General features: G+C 43.8%; 1 protein-coding gene across 1 annotated transcript in view; it reads left to right on the top strand.

Annotated features, from left to right (window-relative positions):
• Positions 1-10,731, top strand: part of sema3h (sema domain, immunoglobulin domain (Ig), short basic domain, secreted, (semaphorin) 3H) — a 64,229-nt gene extending 53,498 nt beyond the window's left edge. Inside the window, exons 9-18 of the mRNA XM_086049730.1 lie at positions 453-522; positions 2,358-2,502; positions 3,639-3,728; positions 3,846-3,975; positions 4,068-4,156; positions 4,647-4,688; positions 4,936-5,093; positions 5,577-5,638; positions 6,735-6,877; positions 7,495-10,731. Coding sequence (XP_085905856.1) covers positions 453-522; positions 2,358-2,502; positions 3,639-3,728; positions 3,846-3,975; positions 4,068-4,156; positions 4,647-4,688; positions 4,936-5,093; positions 5,577-5,638; positions 6,735-6,877; positions 7,495-7,941 — 1,376 coding nt within the window. The 3' untranslated portion in view covers positions 7,942-10,731. The remainder of the gene's footprint in view (positions 1-452; positions 523-2,357; positions 2,503-3,638; positions 3,729-3,845; positions 3,976-4,067; positions 4,157-4,646; positions 4,689-4,935; positions 5,094-5,576; positions 5,639-6,734; positions 6,878-7,494) is intronic.
• The last annotated feature ends 6,530 nt before the right edge of the window (positions 10,732-17,261 follow it).

Genomic DNA, 17,261 nt, shown 5'->3' on the forward strand with positions numbered 1-17,261 from the left:
CATTATGTCATTATTTAAAAAAACGTTTGACTCTATTATGCACAGAATCCTTTTCAACAAATGAAATATGATGACATCCGCTACACATACCAGTGGAACAAAGAATCTGTATGCCTGTGCCTCGATCAAATTCACCCAAATCACATTACACACTCCTGCGCCACAACTTAGACCTGCATTCACTTGGTCCGCTGGAATGCCCAGCATGGCGCAGCGCAATTTACCAAATTCCCAAACACGCCTAACTGGACATGCTCTGGCATGAAAAAGAGGAAGTGCCAGTTTTTATGACGAGCGCACGGGCGCGGTCTAAAAAAATAGATCCCAAGATTTTATGTCCATTGGACACGCAATGTTATTTGGAATTTCTGAAAGCAAATGATACAATTCTGTCTGTTGGCTTTAAGAATGTGTGTCTCCTGATATCGCTCTTCATCATTCTCTCACCACAGAGGACGTCTTTATCCTCCATGGCAAAGACAAGAAGAACCCACTCATCTACGGCCTGTTTACCACTTCAAGGTACCACTCAACACTGTTTTGTAATCGCGTTGCGTGCCAGGCTGGTAAACGCCAGCACGATGGTGGGTGGGAGTCGGCAGGAAATCACGTTGCGAGGCGAGATCTGAGATTACACAGGGTGGAGGGGAAAAACACTGAATCATGGGTATTGATCAACTGCCGCTGTTATATTTAGCTTCGGGACTGCACGAAAAATCATGAGCGTGAGTCAGGGAACTGTAAAGAAAGTATGCTGCGAATATCGAGGCACCAAATAAGGCTTAAGCAATGCCTCTTGAGATTTTTGCGCATCCCTGCACAGAGCAACAAAATAGATCATCTGTGACAATTCCCACCGTGATCGCACTTCAGTGTGTGCGCGCGGTGCAGGGATGATGCAACATATTGTGGGATTCACACTGGCTGCAGGACCTTGTGTCACTGACTGCTGAATTGAACATATTCATGTTATGAAATGCTGCTCACTACAGCATCATCACCGGTCATGCTGTGACAGTAGCTTTTAGTTTTCTGGATGGTCACACTGCACATCTCATGGCAAGGCAACATCTATCTTCGCTATTAAGAGCAAGCATTATCCAAAATCGTATTCTTCTTTTTCTTTCAGCTTGTTCCATTAGGGGTCCCCACAGCGCGTCACCCTTCTTCAACTAAGCATTACTCGTTGTGGTGGTATTGGGCTGAGACAGAGAACGAAGTTTGCTTAGGAATATGTGTTGGAAATCTTGTGGTGTAAAAGTGAAAGGCTCCGGAAATATAAATACGTGGGGTTGAGGGTATGATGGAGAAGCATCACCCCGCACTAATGCAGACTTTGGAACCTGGAGAGGACAATGGTGATCTTACTATAGTGGTCTTTAATATCGGCGGAAGCCACGAAACCTCCATGTTGTTTTCACTCTTAATTGTACTCTTCAGAGTTGTTTGCAGTGTTTGTAAAAACCCACTAAAATCACGTTTATTTACAGAAAACATTTTGTAGCATTTACTGCTTAGCAACTCATTTATTGACTTGACTCTGTTCTGTTCTGACCATGTCTTTATTTGATGAACAAATTTACCACATTTCCTGAAAATGAAGTTGCGCTTCACTGTAACCTCGGGGGATCTTGAGTCCTTTCCCAGTTTTCTCTCACATGTTGTTAGAATAATCAGTGGCAGCACAAGTGTGATGACAGGTGACACTGTCGGGTGTCTGGCTCGGGGTTTTGAGAGAAAGTCTGTGGATGCTCAGCAGGAACTGACAAAAACCAAGGGGAGGGGTGAAACTGCATAGCTTCATGAAGGTCATTGCATGAGTTGAATGGAAAGGCCTCCATGACACACTCGTGACCCCACGCATACAAGTCAAGTTCATTTTGGGGTGTGCGCACGGACAAGTAGCTTATTGAACATGCTCTATATTGTTCCCCCTGAAATATTTTCCCTTCTCAGTGAAATTGTTCATTTCAAAGTCATTTTTTGTTGTTGTTGAAATGAATGACGTGCTCTCTGTTCACTGCTGTGGCAATCAAGCACTTAATGTATACCATCTCCAACTTTAAAGGCCTCTAAAAACGTTCCCTACCACTCTAATTGCTACAGTGCGGAATGATGGGTAGAAAGTAGGACATTTTTTCAAACTGGACTTTGGAGCACATTCTGTGAGTGGTTACTGAAAAACAACACAATGACTCACAAAGCTCCACGTTTAGTGCATGCAGTGAACGCCTTTTTCTGTTTTTTAATTGTCCGCTCTGCGATTGCATACCCGTTCCCGCAGGCTGCTAAAATGTGCTAAAAGTGTCACCTGATTGTACTTTACCTGTGATCTTTCTTTCCGTCTTTGTTCCCAGCGACATCCTCAATGGCTCGGCCGTGTGTGTTTACCGGATGGAGGATGTGGTTCGGGCTTTTAAAGGAAACTTTCTGCACAAAGAGGGGCCGCAGTATAAGTGGGCAGAGTTTACTGGCAAGGTGCCCTACCCACGTCCTGGAACTGTGAGTTCAAACTCAGACCTCAGTTCTCATAAGCCATAAGTTCCAATGCCACTGAGGAGAGTTCAATCCTCCACCAAGGCTGAATCATCGTGCGTCCCAAAATGTTTATTCTCATAGATCGTGCCAACCTCCCGCATATGTCTCCAGCATGTTCATGAGATTTATGAATTATTTAATGAGAAATGCGAGGTTAAGTGGAAACAGACAAAGACATCCACTTTGGTCATTTATCAAGATCCGCACCAAAATTCCATTAGCCCCTTACTATTGGCCTATTTTCACTGCATAGTACCTACTCAGCTTGACACTACTGACACTTTTTTTTATTGAAAAATCCATCGGTCAAGCAGATGTGTCAACATATATACAGTATCTATGTATAGCAAAAATAATCACACATGCTAACGGAATCTCACTTTTGCTGTAGTCTGAACGATACAATAGTACACGTCACAGTCTACACTTTGCTGCAAGGATCAGTTTTCTGGCTTTCCTCAGTCTTCTCTGGTTCAGACTTGTGCACGCACATTAACCCGTGAGAGTCTCTCAACTAGATAGTGCGGTCTTCTCTGCTTCCTGCAGAACGTTTTAAAGTGGAAAACCAACTTGACAAGACAATCTGAGCAGAGCCAAGTGTTTAACTGTGAAGTTATTCTGGTATCATTCTGTTGACAAACAAACCAGAATATTGACAATATACAAATTAGGGTACTCATCTACATGTACAAAACAATTTGTATCTCAGGGGGTACGCACATTAGGCTCTATATTGCAATTACTCTTCCCGCCAGTTATTCATGATAATGAACTAGAAATACATATAACAACTAATATTCCAGAGTAAAAAAAAATACCCAAAGCATGGTTGGTCACTCATAGGCACATGCATGTGGACTATGTACATGTCACCATTATTACGATGTCGGTGTGAGCACGGGACAGGAGATTGAGGGAGAATCTTGGTTCAACACAATTTGAATGGCCCTCGTCCAAGAAATTGTTTCATGTAATCCTGCCACAGACACACCCATAAACCTTGAAACGCACATAAACAAAATGATGACCTCATTGGTGGGGGAAGTAGGTATAGTTGGAGTCATAAAAGTGACTCCCTGACCTTGTTTTTCCTATCACAGTGTCCCAGCAGCACATATGGAAGCTACAGTTCTACCAGGGAATATCCGGATGATGTCATCTTCTTCAGCAGGACTCACCCGCTGCTGGAGGTTCAACTCGTGTTTTATTTCATGACACTGATGTTAACGCTGTGTTTTGGTGTAAATACCTCTGAGGGAGATGACTTGCATTCATTAGATACTGTGCACATTTCTGCACTTGTGTAGGAAAATGTGTTGCCCTTAGGAGAGCGCCCCCTTCTTGTCAGAGTGGGTGTTCACTATAAGTTTAGCAAACTGCTGGTGGACAGAGTGGAAGCCGTGGACAGCACCTACGATGTCCTCTTTATCGGCACAGGTACGCTAAGCCTGATTGTAGAAATAGATGTCTTTTCATTTCATTCAACAGGTTTTTGTCATGTTTAAAATGTGATGTTATTTTTGCTGCAGACTCTGGCCTGGTGCTGAAGGCCATCCATCTGCCCAGAGAACATGGTCCAAGTCAGGAGGTAACGCTGGAGCAGCTGGAGGTCTTCCAGGTAGTGTACAGCATCTCTTTTCTCTTTCTTTGAGTCAATTGATCTGTTTTCGTTCTATTACGGCCTCCTGGTTCAAGTACCGAGCCAGTCAAAAGATACTATTTTACCGAGGATGGTTACAAGGACATGGAAGGCGTTCATTCACTAGCCACGCCATGATTTGATGATATCAATTGTAAGTTCCCAATTTCCTCCCTGAATGTTAACCACCCGACACACTATACCAGGTATTCAGTGGGATAGATTATTTTCTGTCCCAGGGTGTCAAGGCAGGCTCCCATTTGATTTTATTTTTTTATGAAATAAGCCTCCTGCGTTTTTATTTTGCTTCGACCAGACTACATGTCTGGCTCCTAGAATTCTTTCTATAGTGTAAGATGGGGAATAAGTGTGTTTAGTAAGGGATGAATTGCATTAAGATACAGAGGGACAGCAGTGCTATTTTTAGTTTCTCTTGACTGATTGTCATTGTTTTGTGTTCTCCTCACAGCACAAGTCACCGGTGACTGTCATGACGCTCTCTAACAAGAAGGTAACAGATAAGACAAAAACGAACTAAGCATACTTTTCTTACTCAACCAATGAGACAGGCGCACTGTGGCATGCATACATAATCTGCGCACCTAGAAGGACAGTTGCCATGGTTACCCGAGCCCAGTCACAACAGTCGTAAAGAGACGACACATGCACAAACAAATACAAATGCTCACGTTTAAATCAGCGTGTGTTTCGTGCTGTTTGGGCCGCACAGTGACGTTTCCTTCTTTATCTCCATGCAGCAGTGGTTGTTTGTGGGCTCCAGGGAAGGGATCTCCCAGCTGGGCCTGTACCAATGTGAGCTGTACGGTGAAGCCTGTGCTGAGTGCTGCCTGGCCAGAGATCCGTATTGCACGTGGGACGGACACGCCTGCAGCCCCTACATGCCCACCGTGCGCAGGTACGGCCCCTGTTTCCGATTTGTCGCAAGGCAAACCACAGAGAATTTGTCACTGATATTCCTAAATTTAAGGAGCAAAGGAGAAACACACGAGGCTCGAATTGTGCCAAGCAGCCCTGCCTTTTTGAAGCCTGGCTTCGATTACAATTGAACTCAGATCTCTCTGGTGAACAGTTTCCATCACCACAGAACCCCCACCAACTCATCCCTCGTCTGCCCCTGTTTTAATGGTCTGTGCTCTTTGCCAACTCCCAATCTAATAATGTAAGAGGGCTGTAAAAATGTGCAAATGAATAATGGGGGTAATTAAATATCCTCGAATTACCTTGAATTTGGTAGCTTCTTGGCTACCTTCAGATAATAGTAAGTATGGATGACCCAATTTGGACCAGGCATATGAGCGCATCTCTAGAAGAGGTTTCACGCAGCATGTCATGCAATCATGATTTGATGATGTGTTTACTGGTTGCTTGTTTCCTGCAGGAGGAATGCTCGACACCTGGGCGAGGATGAGGATCCATTAACTCAATGTGTCAGACAAGGAGGTAAAGGTCTATTTTTGCCTGTTTTTATGCACGCTTTGTCTTATAACAACATAAGGCTAAAATGCAGTGATGGGCACATCAGTGAATTTACGCCATTTGCCAGCGGTGGACCTGGAAGTCCAACGTCATCGGTCCTTCATTTTTTCAGCCTGGCCCAGTCCATCAGTCCGTCATTGTTGTTTTTAGTGCAGCTCCTTCATCACTAAATTAGATTTTGCCACCGTTATTTTAGTACCATCGGTAAAAAACTGTTTATAAAGGTAACAGCGCACCAATTTTCTTCATTTAGAAACAGTTTGGACCATTTTACACACAAAAATTATATCGATTCTTATACTATTACTACTCCTCCTCCTGCTCCTCGTCCCTAAAGTGCCCTCGTCTTTGCTTTTCGGGTTTACGGCGGAGAACGGCCGAAAATTGCTTCTATCGGCGCTTATGCCATCAGTTTTTCGAAGTTACCGACAGTCGTCCATCCACCAGCAAAAACGTGAGTTTGTTAGTGACGGACCCACCAACCATCCATTGGTACTGATGAACAGGTGACAATAGGTGTGAATGCTGACCTCTGCTAAAATGCGAGATTTTAACAAAATTGCATGGAAGTGGCAGGCACGGGTCAAGGAAGAAACCATTTTGGTGCGATTACAAAAGCTGCACTTGGCTCTGGAGCTCCTTGTAAATGTTTGAAACAAGACTGTTTTTGGAAGGTCCTTGTCAGCATTCGTGTCTGACCTGAGGCCACTCTTGGGCCTGCTAAATCCCCCACTCACATGTGCACTCGCGCTGGAGGTCTCGAGTAGGTAAATCAGTGAATTATTGTTCTCCAATGAAGCAATAAAACAAAAACCCTCTGAGGATGTCGGGATGAATTTAGCACTTCTGTTAGTTTTTTTTATGTTTCTTTCATATTTATTTTGCAGTTAAAATTCAGTTGCCATGATATAGTTGAGGTTGTTGTTGTCGTGGCAACAATCCTGACAAATTTATAGTCACATTGCATCTGTTGTATTTAGACACCAACAAATTGTAGACTGCCTCATAGAACACCAACTCACTTGAATATTTTTCCATCTCTTCCTTGCTTCTGTGTCAGCCGGATTGCAGGTGGAGGCCGAGCAGAGGTTGATGATGGTTGCCGAGGGCAACAGCACCTACTTAGAGTGTCTTCCCCGATCCAGGCACGCTGCTGTCACATGGTACAAGCAAGCAGGAGAGAACAGCCCTGAACTAAACCAGGTACACATTTTCAGTTCAACTTGAAAAAAATTAAAGTGGAAGTCGAAATATTAACACATTAGTACTGATTGGAGTTCAACCAACATTTTTTGGAAAAATCCTCCTTGGGAGCCAAAAAAGATAACACACGTGAGAGCGAAAAAGTTTATTGAGGACCAAAGATCTGCAAATGGAACTTTTGCAAAGTAAGAAAGCAGCTCTGCTCGGTACCACACTAAAAAAACAAACAAACAAAAAAAAACAGCAGCGACATGGAGGGATGTGAACCAGCGAGCATTAACAGTGATAGTAACAGATTCAGAGAAGCAAGTTATTCCCCCTACATGGCCTTATTTGAAAGACTAGCCTAAAAGCCTAAAAACCACCAGCCGTTCCAAACATTCAGAAAAAAAAAACATACAGTAGAAGTAAAGGTGTATTTTTCATTCATGTGTTAGCTAGTTTTGCATTTTTTTGCTAGTCCCTTTCAGAAATTAGCAAAGCTTCAGGAACATGTTTTGCTACCATCAAAGTCAAGCTAGCTCTTAGTTTCTAGCTCGTTTTTTTTCAACACATGGTGTCAGCCCAATGTCATGTGACTTTGACCAACTCTTCACTCGACCAAATGTTCCCCGCAGGTGATGTCAGGCGAGCAGGTGGTGGTGATCGAGCGAGGCGTCCTCATCCGTCGGGCCGAGCTGTCTCACAGCGGTGTCTACCATTGCCAAGTGGAGGAGCACGGCTACCACTGGACCGCCGTCACCGTCCAGCTGGCGGTCTGGAGCCCCTCGGCCGAGCGGCTGATGACGACCTGGTCCGCCTCCTCGTCGCCTTGGTACGGCGACGCCATGACGCTGGTTCACCCGAGGAACCTGGGCCAGCACTGCCGCGCTCTCGGCTACCGCCCGCCTCGCAACCGCCGCCGCCACAGCGACACGCTGGTGCAGGCCGCTAAGGAGAAGGCGAGGGTGGTGGAGAGGCACAAGCACGGGGGAGGAAGGGGAGGGGGAGGTGGAGGAGGAGGGAGGGCGGCGGGCAGGAAGAGCAGGAGCAAACCGCAGCAAAGAGCGCCGAGGAGCGCTTGAACGCGTTCCAGCGCAAACGTCACACATGCATGCCTGCATGTCCACACACACACGCATCTTGTTCAGGGTGGGCCAGAATTCATGACTCACTTGACTCTAGATATAAAACAAGGAAAGGAATGAAATGCCAGAAACAGGCAACGCTCCATCAATCAAACAAAGGATATTAGGGTACAGTTGCATAACGAGGAGTAAGAAGTCCTTAAAATGTTCAGAGCAACTGATCAACATCTTGATGACGAGGGTTTTCATTTATTCGAACAGATCTTGGTTGTTCCTGAGCTTTTGGGGTCTCCAACACTACCTGTTTCATTAAAGAACATGTTCCTCCTCGCAAAAGTCTTTCTGTTGGACCACAAGTTACACTCAATACTTTAGTGATGTCCATTTTAGAACCCAAGTCACACATCGGTCATGAATTCTAGCCACTCTGTACATAGGCAAAGACATTTGCATGCGCTTTCCATCTTAAAAAAGGTGTTCTTCTTTTTATTACATTTTAGTGACAAACTTTCAGAGTGAGAGACACAATAAGTGTTTTGGAGCTAAAGAAGTAAGATGGCATACCGGAATGAAGGATCAGCTGCGTGTCCATGTGTAACTTTGACTGAATAGGAGTCTTGTTCACAAAGTAAATATTCCACACGGAAAAAAAAAAAAGTTTGCCCCTCGAGGATCCGTTTTTGTGTTTAGTGACAATCATCAAGGTCTGCTTTCCTTGATTTAGCATCATACTCACCCCAAAAAATTGGGATGTTCCACTTTCAGGTGAAAATTCAGGATGAATCTAAAATGCATTCGAACATTTGCAGGCGAACTCGTATTGACCTTGCGTTTTGACATCATGAGACCAAGATGAGTCGTGGACTCGTAACAATTGATCAACAGTTCCTCGCTTGCAATTGCGAGGCTTCAAACCGATCCTCAGAGGGAAGTGGCCGCAGAGATACAGAGAAACAGAAGAGCCACAGAAAGGCACTGAAATGGATGACCTTGAAAATGTATTGCTCCATTCATGGATCAAACAGCCATTGTGAATTTTGCCATTTAGCTCCTTGTTAGAGAACAGCAAGTTGTACAGAAAGTACTGAAACACTGAACAGTTGGACATTCACCAAGTTCAGAGATGGTCAACTGAAATTCACTTATAAAGCTTATCGTGTATTTTAGGTTCTTCCTGAAATTTGAAACCCGAATTTCCCAAACGTTTTGTCAGTCGTGTATATACAGTAGCATACAATGAATGCTATGCTAAAATATTCACAGCGACCAACACTGCTTCTTTTGCAGCTTTTCTTGCGTTCTTTTCAAATCGAACTGAACTATTTTTCCTTTTTTTTTTCATCATAGATTGCATATCCAGAAGGTTAATATTGACCTAAATGTGAAATTTGATTGCACTCAAATTAAGGACATAGCTTCACATTATAATGACTGCAAAGGAGCAACTATTCATCAACATTTTCCTACAGTATACTACTCTACAGCAAATATCAAATGTAAGAAAGGTTTGCCAGGCCGAAGGGTTAAAGCACATCTGGGTCATGTCATTTAAAATGTTGTAATTAAAAGGAAATGACACTGAGGAGCTGAGTTGATTGGAGAATTTGTGACAGTTTAGGGGAGTGATTGTTTTAAAGCCACCATAAGGAACAATTGAGCTCTTCCTTTCCCCAAGGGCTCCCCTTACAACTATGAGATGTCATTAAATTTGGGACACCTCATTGCTAAAGACAAAAATGAAGCGCAGCACCACACATTTGTTACCAAAAAATGTGACGTTTTCGGTTTGCTCCAAAAGATATGTGATCCATAAGGTAATGACATGCTTTGAAAATGTGATTTGATGGAGACAAAATTACAGTGGAACTTCTACAGTCAAATACAATTGGTTCTGGGACGATGGTCAGCTTCCTATTTGCTTGAGGAATTTTGTTGAATAAATTTCCCCATTGGAAATAAAGCAAGGAATCTTTTCCAGGGTCAAACTATCACCATTATAAAACATGTACCTGTACAAGTTTTTTTTTTCTTGACATACTAACATTCTTAATTGTTTAAAATAAGAACAGAATGTAACTTGTGTGAGGTACGGGCAGTGTGAGATTTCTGCATGTGCTTGGGAGGCGACTCACTGCATAATGCAGCTCACTGGTGTACATTTCATTTTTCTGTATTATCCACTTTGCTGTAGTGTACTGAGCAACAAGGACAGGGATTTGTTTTTCTTTCCCATCACTGGTACCCTTCTGTGGCTGTCAGAAAATGATAAAGAAAAACCAAAACAATTGTGTTGTAATCTTTAGGAAACTTAAACGAGTCTTTACTTTTCCTGAAAATGTAGGTTGAATTCTGCAATGTTGAACTTTGGAGGTTTCACTGTATATATTGTAGCTCTACTTTTGACTCGATTTTAGGGAGTTTGGTGCTCCTCTAAAGAGACTCGCACACTAATTGAAGTGAACACAATCTGGGTTGTAAATTGTTGTAGCTAACCACACAGGGATCCAGGAGAGTATTTAAATCATATATTGGCGATTGTGTTTTCAGTTTTAGCCTGCACACTAAAACAAGTTGCATCGCAAAAAGACAGTTGAGTTCAATCCAACATTGGATGAATTTTGAAGAGGACCCACACGTGGACTGTCCGTGGACTGTGTACAGAACGTGCATGTCTTTTTGTTTGGTTGTTTTGTGTCTGACACATTTTGCAAAGTCCCAGCAGATGAAGAACAAATTGCTGGTGATCCAATGTACATTCTGTAAAATAAAGCACGTCTTGTGATGGAACGTTCTGGACAAAAATGACATCGTTGACTGTAGCAGTTTTCTCAGTTTTAAAAGTGTTAGACCAACAAAACTGATTCTCAAGCTTTTTCTTTGTCTCGCTGTATTTATTTCCCTCACTAGTTGTGTGCTCCCTCTTTTAGAAACCGCTTCCAGCCATTAACGTACGTACAAGTACTGTGTGTTACCGCATAAAATCTGAATCCCTTTTTTGTTTTTTTTTGCTTGTTGAGTCTACAGGCAAAATACAATAATTTCTGAGAACATTAGTTGATTAATCAACAGCAATGTTTGAAAACCAAATTGTGCATTTGAAAGAACGAAATGTGTCGTGCAAAGCTAAATGTATACTTTTTGTCTCGCTTTCAAATGCAGGTGATGTCTGTGGAAAACACATTTGGTTACTTCCGCTCAAATTGACACCACGGGCCTCACGGCGAAGCAATGTAGCGATGGGATTTATCGTAGTCAATCAGCCGAGGTCGAATGAGTTTTCATGAAAGAAATGTACTGCGTTTGGCCGGCGATCTGTCCAGGGTGTTTCCCGCCTCTCGCCCAACGTCAGCCGGGATGGGTTCCAGCTCATCCGCGACGCTAATGAGGACAGGCGGCATAGAAAATGGATTAATGGATGAACGAAATTTATAGGCTACCCCGGCATATCTTGTCCATGCATCACCACTTCACAAATTGTACTGACCAAACAAACTTAAAGGGACACTTGGATGATCTTAACATTGGCACTTATATAATAGGTTTGCATGTAAAAAGGACATCAGTACTAAAATGCTCACCTCAAAAGACTCTGTAGTGATTTAAGGGCTTTTTTTGTGATTAGGTTTACGACAAATTGCCCCGCCCCTTTTGGGGCGTGGCTTATGTTATGTTTTTTTTCTGTGACAGCGGTCTACGTCACAGGTGGGAGGCAAGCATGGTAATATTGCTCGCTTTGTCAGTTCTGTTGTCTAAACCGGCGACCGATCGACACCAAAATGCATATGCACATTACTACTCTTGTCCACTTCAACCTGTGAAAGTACAAAAGTGTTCTGCACAATAGTTTGGATTTATTGATATAAAACATTATCTCATCATGATCATGATCACCTCAAAAATACCGTGGCGATCGCTTCTCCACTTACACAGGCTGAAGCCGACAAGAGCAGGACGCGAACCCCGACTGCTTATATTTCTGACATTTAGCGATGCTAAACTCGTGTCAACTCTCGGGAGGCAGACGGCGACTGGCAGTGGGCAAGCAATCAGGCAAGCATGGAGCTTGACTGCACAGCCGAGTGTGGCCGCGTTGGAACGTTGGAAAAAATGGCCTAGATATGTTCTCGTGAGTGATGTCACGTTGATGAACACTAGTTAGTTATTTCGGCTACTATGCTAACTATTCTAGTGATGAAACGTGTGAATGTGTATTGTATATATTGTTTGGCTGTTTAATTGCGTAATACGGTGAACTGTAATGTTTAGGCATATTAGCATTGCTACTCCTGCCGTGATGTCTAGGGGTTGGTTGTGGGTGCAACTCTTGAACTTTCTCCACCCAGTACAACCTGAGTTTACCTGGGCCACCATGCTCAGAGAAGTTGCGCACAAGCACCCTGCTTCCTGGTTGAAGCTCTGCACCATATGCTTTACTGTCATAATAAGTTTTTGATCTGGCCTGCTCTTTACTGTCATTTTTTGTGGCGATTTTGTATGCTTCCAACATGCGTTTGCGCCACTTGTCAGCATATTCGCTGTGGGCTGGGGTTTCTTCCTCGTTGCCACCAGGGGTCAGGCCAAACAATGTCAATGGGCAGCCTGGGGCTCGTACCAAAGAATAGATAATGGGGAGAAAACCCAGTTGCGTCATTTCGCATACTGTTATATGCATGCACCACTTGGTCAAGTGAACTTTTCTAGTCAGCTTTGACTTTCTCAGGCAGGTTTCTTAGCATGGAGAGTAATGTGCGGTTAAACCTTTCGACTTCGCCGTTCCCGTCAGGGTGATACTGAGTCGTATGGGAACCTTGAATGCCGCAATACTCTTAAAGTTTAAAAAACAACTTATTTTCAAATTCTCTTTCCTGATCGTGGTGCAGTTTAGTAGGGAACCCCGAACCTGAGCACATAATCCCCAAACAGTTTTTTTTGCTGCAGTTTTTGCTGACTTATTGGTGCATGCGTACGCCTGGGAAAATCTTGTAAAATGGTCCATGACAACTAGCACATACTCATAGCCCTCCTTACTTGGCTCTAACTAGAAGGTCTATGGAAACCAGCTCGAACGAGTAGGTGGTCACAATGTTAGTTAAAGGTGCTCTAGTTGGTTTGTTAGGGCGTTTACTTTTGAGACAGCTGCATACCTTAGTTACATAGTGGTCCACGTCCCGCTGCATGTGTGGCCAGAAAAATCTTTCACGGATAAGGATCAGTGTTCGCTCTGCCCCAAGACGACCCATTTCTTCATGTAGCTCTTTGTAGACCAGTGGGTGGAATACTTTGGGTAGAAGCAGTTGAGAGCTGGCAGCAGTTTTTCTGTATATGAGTCCATTACTGTCAATGTACAGTTTTTTCTTTTCCTTTTTCAGGATGGTTAACTCATCCTGTGGCCCTTACTTTGAGGCCATTGTTTTGGTACAATGTAGTTTCTGACTTTCCCAAGGACACGGTCTTGCTCTTGAGCTTTTTGCAGCTCTCGTTTCGAGATGGTGGCAATAGGAGAAGTCACCCTCTCACTTTGTGAGCAAGCTCTGGAGATCGTCACTGGGCACATCCAGGGTCCATGTTTCTGGGATTTGGTATGCACAGATTGGGTTATTGTGGCTATAACCTCTGGCTCAACCTCTTTGTCGCATGTGATCATAAACTGGTCAATATCATGAGGCATTCGTGATAGCCCGTCAGCATCTCCATTTGATCTCCCTGGCCGGTACATAATGGTAAAATCAAAATCAGCATGTTCAGCCACCCACCGGTACATTGTGGCATTGAGTTTGGCAGATGACAAGATATAGGTTAGGGGGTTATTGTCAGTGTAAAAGACAAATGATGGTGCATAATAAAGGTACTCCCGAAACCTTTCACAGATAGCCCATTTCAATGCAAAAAATTCTAATTTGCCGGAATGCAAATGATAGTTCTTTTCAGGCGGCGTCAAGGTCCTAGAGCCATAACCGATCACTACCAATTTGCCTTGCTGTGCCTGATAGAGGATGGCCCCAAGACCCTCTTGAGACGCGTCACAGTGCAGAACAAAAGGTCTCTCGAAATCAGGGTAACCTAACATAGGTGGGTGCAGTAGGTGGTCTATGAGTTCATAAAGCACAGCTTGGTGTTTCTCTGACCATGTGATCGGATGACTTGAGGACAGCTGTTTGGTCTTGTTTTATTTTCTTGTCCTTCGTTTAGTTTCAACTTTGGGTATTAGAGTTTTGGCTGTACTTCAGCTGACAACAAATTGTACAGTGGCTCGGCGATTCGTGAGTAGTTTTGGATGTAGGGCCGATAGTATGATATAAACCCCAAGATCTTTCTCAGCTCACCCACATTTGTTGGCTTTCGGTCTTTCAAAGCTTGTACTTGCTTTGCTAGCTCTGTTGGATCCATAGGATATCCATCTTTGGACACAATCTTTCCTAGGAACTTTACTTTGTTCTTAAAAACCTCACATTTCCTTGGAGTTAATTTGATACCATCCTGCTGGTGATGACGCAGCACCTCTTTCATGTCCTCTAGGTGATCATCAAATGTTTTGCTGTGTACTAGGTTATCATCCAAATAGGGCTGGCAGGTTTCATCCCTCAAACCCGCAAGACACTCTTCCATGCTTCGCTGGAACTCTGCAGGGGCTGAGGAGAGGCCGAAAGGGATCCTCACCCACTCATAACACCCACGGTGTTATGAAGGCTGCTTTCTTCCTCCAAACACCCTTTCGTGGTAGGCCTTCCCCTGATCTAAAACGGAGAACCATGCACTTCCACACAAGCTGTTGAGGATGTCCTGCACATGGAGAATGGGGTGTCTATCTGGTATGGACTTGAGGTTTAGCACTCTATAATCAACGAATCTTTCAGCCGAATCTTTAGTTTTAGTGAGCGTCTTGATCTCCCTTAGAAAAGGCTTGACACTCCTCTCTTAACACTGTCCGTACCTTGTCCTGCTGTTCCGGTGTCAGATGTTCAAGATTCACAGGTGGTCCTACAGTTTTGTTTGATGCCGTTGTTCTTGTGCGTTGGTATCGGTTTTGCGAATTACACTGTCATTTTTGTTTTCAGCACTGGACGAGTGACCATAATCTCCCTGTTCTGTATTCAGCGGTTGCACACTTGCTGGGTAGAATGCTTTAACCTGCTGGAGCTGGCCAAATACAGTATGTGCTGTGAGAGTAATACTGTGACTACTTTCATTTGTAACTGGCACAGAAACTTTTGACCAACCTCCCTTTTGCACGGTTATTACTGCCTCATTTAAAGTTAGTCCGTCAGGCCACCTTGAACTATCTACAGGTTGAAACAAGGCATCTTGTCCCTCTGCACTGGCATTTCTGCGTACATTGCACTTCACCATCTGAGTTTGACCCGGGGGAATAGTTACTCTTGGCTGCTCCACTCTCACTACTCCCTCCCTCATGTCTTCGTCATTGTTCTTTGCCAACTGTATGAATATTTCAGTCTGAGCAGTCAAGTGCAAATGCTTCTTGTACGGATGCTGAGGTAAAGTCTGGATATTGCTCCATCCCATTTTTGACTAACTGTAGAATCACATTAAAGCCTATTATGGGTGGCTCAGTGACACTTGGTTCATCTGAGATCAACACTGGCGTTAGCAGTTCATGTGAGCCTTGGTTTGAGGTAGTTAGCTTGAATTTTAACTCTACCCAACCAGAGAAGGGGATAACTGTTTGGTTTGCTGCCTTACCAACCAGAGTTTCATCTTCATCCAGAAGCTCATCCAGGCCGCGTGTGGCAATATGTGGGAGGTATGTACGACGCCATCTTTCATTAATTATGGTTACCTGCGAACCAGTGTCCCATAATGCTTTTGTAGGCACTCCCTCAAAACAGCAGTCAACCAGACATTTCTTGCCGACGAGAGCATGAAGTTTGGCTCGACAACGTGATGTCATCAGATTGGTGGAAGTGGAACTCACCCCTTGGTGTGCACTGTTATTGTATCTTATTCTTTCTAGAAGCAGCTCCTGCACCTTACTGTCTTTTTCACCTTGTGGGGTTTGACATTTACAGTCTCTAGCCTGTTACCAGCTCCCCGTGCTCCTCTGCACCTTCTTAAGAAGTGTCCTGTTGATCCGTACTTAAAACAATGTTCACATTGATCACTCTGGCCACTCTCTTCACAAGCTGTGCATGCTCGCCGTTGGATCCGTTTTAGGCTGGGAGTAGCACGCTGCTGGCGGCCATGCAGACTTTTCATAATGTCAGCCAACTCCTCTCGGGGTAGTGTCAGCGTTTCATACGACTCGGTGTCTCTTGAGTGTGACGATGCTGGAGTTTTGCGAGTCTTTGGTTTAACAGTGTCCAATTGGTCTTTGCTCACCCACTTTCATTTCGGAAATGGTGTTACTCTCTGTTGAGCCCATTTGTGCTTCTGCTTGTAGCTCGTGAACTTTTGGAGTTCTACTTGCAGCATTTTTGCGCTGTTTGGATTGGCGTTCTGACTCTACACTAGCAGCTTCAGTCAGCTTATCAATGAGAGTCTCATCATATATCAGGAATAATAACAACCTGTGTTGACTGACCTCAAAAACTTCAGTTGAATCACAACTGGACTGTATTGGTCATCTGAGCCTGATTCTTTAGCAACAAGGAGCAGTCTCACTTTGAGTTCTATGGCTCTGAATAGAAAGTTTTGGGGAAATTCGCGGCTGGCCAGAGTGACGTTCACCAGCTTGTGATACAAGTCCATGGAACCATCCTCTTTGAAGTGCCCTTTAATATAGTCTTTAACTGTGAGGGAGTGAGGTCACTTTTGACTTCAAGCATGTCCCGTAAACTTAAGCCTAGGCTGGTGGCTTTTACTACAGCCTCCACAACTTCATCTTCACTATGTCATTTCATTAACCCTTTCTCAATTTGGTGCATTAGGTTTGTGAATGACAGCGTATCTTTCTCTCCTTTTTCCCCAATTTGTCCACTTATCTTAAAATCTTTCCTTATTGTGACTTTATGTACTCTGCCTGTGGGCAGACTGAAACTTGGGTGCATAGAGGGCTCATGCTGTAGAAAAGCAATGGTTCCTTTGTTACTCTGTCTCTTTCTTTCACTCACAGGTGTTTGTATGTATTCTTGAAGATGTTCTGTTTCTGTAGCATTTATTTTAATTGGACCAGTTGTGCTTAAAGTTAGTAAACTGACCAAATGTTGTTTTGCCACGTCATCTTCCATTTCCATTACGTTGTCTGTAGATTCCATTATTGCTTTTATGACTGCTCACCAGGTCGCTGCATTTCCATACTCAACTTAAGCACTCACACACACTTCTTTGAGCTCCTCCAGCCTCAGAGTCCAGAGCTGCTTGGC

The sequence above is a fragment of the Filicampus tigris genome, chromosome 1 (genome assembly GCF_054856515.1).
Source record: "Filicampus tigris isolate MCC_2025a chromosome 1, RoL_Ftig_1.0, whole genome shotgun sequence".
NCBI classification, from domain to species: Eukaryota; Metazoa; Chordata; class Actinopteri; order Syngnathiformes; family Syngnathidae; genus Filicampus; species Filicampus tigris.